Source organism: Lagopus leucura, unplaced genomic scaffold (genome assembly GCF_019238085.1).
Source record: "Lagopus leucura isolate 7727_CA_CO unplaced genomic scaffold, USGS_WTPT01 223-0_obj-0_obj, whole genome shotgun sequence".
Taxonomy (NCBI): domain Eukaryota; kingdom Metazoa; phylum Chordata; class Aves; order Galliformes; family Phasianidae; genus Lagopus; species Lagopus leucura.
The window spans coordinates 20288-23909 of NW_024968359.1; the positions used below are offsets into that span (position 1 = coordinate 20288).

General features: G+C 50.8%; 1 protein-coding gene across 1 annotated transcript in view; it reads right to left on the reverse strand.

Moving 5' to 3' along the window:
* SLC27A1 (solute carrier family 27 member 1) overlaps nucleotides 1-3622 on the reverse strand; it is a 10912-nt gene that overhangs the window by 3062 nt on the left and 4228 nt on the right. The window contains exons 4-10 of the mRNA XM_042894477.1: nucleotides 3217-3378; nucleotides 2357-2426; nucleotides 2168-2259; nucleotides 1968-2077; nucleotides 850-1059; nucleotides 455-581; nucleotides 97-234 (exon numbers count right to left, since the gene is read on the reverse strand). Coding sequence (XP_042750411.1) covers nucleotides 97-234; nucleotides 455-581; nucleotides 850-1059; nucleotides 1968-2077; nucleotides 2168-2259; nucleotides 2357-2426; nucleotides 3217-3378 — 909 coding nt within the window. The remainder of the gene's footprint in view (nucleotides 1-96; nucleotides 235-454; nucleotides 582-849; nucleotides 1060-1967; nucleotides 2078-2167; nucleotides 2260-2356; nucleotides 2427-3216; nucleotides 3379-3622) is intronic.

Here is a 3622-nt window from a genome sequence, read left to right on the forward strand (position 1 = left end):
TCCACGGATCTCTGACCTTTCAGGTCCCTTCCAACCCAATCTTTCCACGGTTCCATGATCAGTGCTGAGGAGCTGCAGTACCAGTGAGCCCAGTACCTGACAGGTAGGCCTGATCCCCCTTCTGGAGCACGTTGTAAGCAATCTTCTTGTGGGTGGCACTCTCATTGACGTAGCCATCGAAGCGACGCAGGGGATCCTGTTGATTTATCTGACCTACGAGTAATCCTGGCTCTCCTGCAGGAAAGAGGGCCGAACAGCACAAGACAACACCGAGTTACGATGTTTTCCATCACATCATTGCTCGTCCCAAAGATCTTCATTAAAGCAACTCATCAGAGATCTAGAAGGGAAAACCCGTATGCGACACCGCGAACCCCTTAAACCCATCAGAGCTCGTGAAGTATTTGTTCTTAGAATGAAGAACTGCGGGAAATGGCTTCAAGTCAAGGCTCACCTGGGCGGCACGGGACGCACAGCCCCCTGGAATCACGGATCAGCTCCATCGTGTCCTCATTCACCTTCACCAAACGAATGGGATAAACGTTGGGCAAGATCCGACTGTTGAAGCCGCAGGCACCGACCTTCCAAAAGACAGGAAAAAAAACCAACCCATAAGGCTGAAGAAAATGCCTTGGGTTTTGTATGCTGGGAATTCTCTGCTCTTTATTCTGTCTCCGTTTGAGAGGGAAATTTGCCCTGAGTTTTTCCTTTTTTTGTGTGTGTGCACGCTGCTCTTATTTACCAGTTCAGCTCTTTACCATCTCTAGAATGCAATGTGCAGAGAACCGTGGCTGCAAGCAGAGCTTTTCCCCTTCTGCTCGTTCCTCTCCACCTTTCCTCTTCCCTCACCTTCCCATCCAGGTTGGCAATGCTGCAGTTGCACTCCGTGGCTCCGTAGAACTCTCCGATCTGCTTGATGCGGAAGCGCTTGGTGAAGTCCTCCCAGATGGTGGGTCTCAAGCCGTTGCCCACCGCCAGCCGCACGCAGTGCTGCGTCTCCGACTCTCGGACTGGCTGGTTCAGGAGGTACCTGCAGATTTCCCCGATATACTGAATAATCTGAAGCAGCAAACACAAAGACATCGCTCAGGATTGGGTTCTGGGCCGCGCTCCAGGAAGGTTGGGGGAACAAGCGGTCGGCTGTAAGCAAAGAGCTTGATGTCACAAGGTGAATGCTGGCTGGGGATCCGATTACCACCTATAAATACTCCGACTGGGAGGAGGGTCAGATCAACACCGGGAAGGAGAAAGAGCTGCTTAAATTAGTAGGTGACGTTGGCACCGACACAAGCGAGCATTCAGCGACGACGAGCTGCCAAGAGAACTCAAGTCCTCAAAGACCTTTCCCCCAAATTGCAACAGATGTTTGTGTTTGGAAATTCAGTCTTGATGGCTTTACGGAGCGAGCAGGTGAGGGTGGGTGAAGGACATCCCCGAGTCTCCATCCCACATCCCTACCATGGCGCTGGCGATTCCATCGCCCCGCAGCACATCTTACAGAGAAACAATGAAGGTTTGGATGCTGGCTGTTGTTTTTTTCCTGAGGCTGAAATTACCAAAGCTCTGGATTTAAAACCTGTTGTGTTTGTACTCCATTCCAACACATCCTGAAAACACTGAATTTCCACCACTGCCTTCACTGGGGACGGAAACTCTCCCTTTACCAGAGCCTTATTATTTTCTATGAGGCACCAAGAACACTGGGATGGGGAATATTTCTACAAAACCCACTGAAAGGTTCAGGAAAGGGAATAAAACAGATTGTTTGGAGATACGTGAGGATTTCACTTGTCCAAACTATAACTCAGGGGGCAGCGCTTGGGATCCCCCTTCAAAATCCCACCTGCTGAGGTAATTCCGCTCGTTATGTCAACCGCTATCAAACCGTACTGATTCCTCCCATGGCTCTGGGACAAGGGGACCAGGTGGAGATGGGCAGCGAAGCAGCGAGCCAGCAGAGCCCTCACCGTGCATCTGTACTTGGCACAGTCGTCCCAGAAGCGACTGGCGGAGAACTTCTTCCTGATGACCACGGTGAGGCCGTGGATGAGGCACTGGCCGACCCCCATGATGTTACCTGGAAAAGAAAGAGCCCGAGGTTGGCTTGGGGTCGCCCGTGGGGACACGTGGAGGATCCCAACGTGGATTTGGGGCAGGGGATGCTCGCCTGCGGAGTGGTAGAGCGGAAGGCAGTTGTAGAGGATGTCCTTTGGGTGCATCCTGTAGGCGTAGTACCCAAAGGCAGCGATGCGGTAATACCTGCAAGGACACGGCCCAGGATGAGGACGTGGGGGTGAACCGAGCTTCAGCTTCGAAAAAGCATCGGAAGAAAGAAATTGCCTCCTCGGGTCCTCACCTGCTGTGCACCACAATGGCAGCTTTGGGCATTCCCGTGGTGCCTGAAGTGTAGATGTAAAAGAGCCGATCTGGAAGAGCAGAAAACAGGCATCAGGCCAAGCGACATCTGGGAAAACCTTTGGTAAAAAGGTGTTTTTAGGCTTTTTGTTCCTATCAGGGCACTTGAGGACGGGCTTTGACCACGGCTCAAATCCTGACACGGGCGTTGAAGCGTACCCTAGGAGAAGGTCTGGATGTTGTTCATAGAGGTAAATAAATAAATGCACACAAAGAGTTTGCAGAGCTCTGAGGATGGGACCCACACATCTCTGCACCGACGGTCCCGGGATTTGATGAGCTCTCCAGCTCAGACCCTGATTCTGAAGCAATCTAGAGGAAAAGCTGAGGGTAGGGCAGGATACCCCAAGGCCCTGCAGTGAAAACTCTGAAGGAGTTTCTGCAGCACTGAGAATCTCACTCCTGATTGATCTCAGATGGGCAAGGAAACCTCAGCTGCGGAGAATATTCATCCAGAATGCCTTCAAACCTGGATCTTCTATGTTTTTTTTCCTTGCAAATCTCAGCTACTGAGAAACTTAATCCAGAATATCCTGGAACCACAATCTTACAATTTGTTCTTTTTTTTCCCCATATATATATATATTTTTTTTCTATCTGTGACCCCAAACAGGGTTGATTTAACCCCTCCTTTGCTGTCTCCTAGCCCAGCTCTGAGTGCTGTGGTTTAGTGGGCATGGTGTGTTAGGCTGACGGTTGGACTCAATGATCTTTGAGGTCTCTTCCAACTTTGATGATTCTACGGCTCTGGGATTCTTATGGACACCCCACTAAGAAATGAGGACTGCTGATAAACACAACCATCCAAGCCTTTGGCTGGAATCTGAGTTGGTGGTGACTTGGATGCAGTGCTCAGAAGAGGATCCAGGTGCCTGGTCTCTGCAGGAACAACTTCTGGCTTGTAGTCACCGGAGCAGAACTTGGCCATGTTCTTTCCCAGCATCCCGTTCACTTCGGTTATTGCTGCAACACAAAGCCAGAAACGCTTTGCAAGAAACGGAACACGGCAGGAACAGTGGCAGAAATAATCTGTGTGATGTCCTGTTGTGCCCCGAAACGCCGCTGCAGTGAGAGGACCCAAAGATCGAGGTCCAGATGCCAACCATTCTACTGTTCCACGGCTCTGTGCTCTTCAAGGTCCCTTCCAACCCAGATATTCTATAGTGCTATGATCTTCAAGGACCCCTCGACCTCATTCCATGACTCT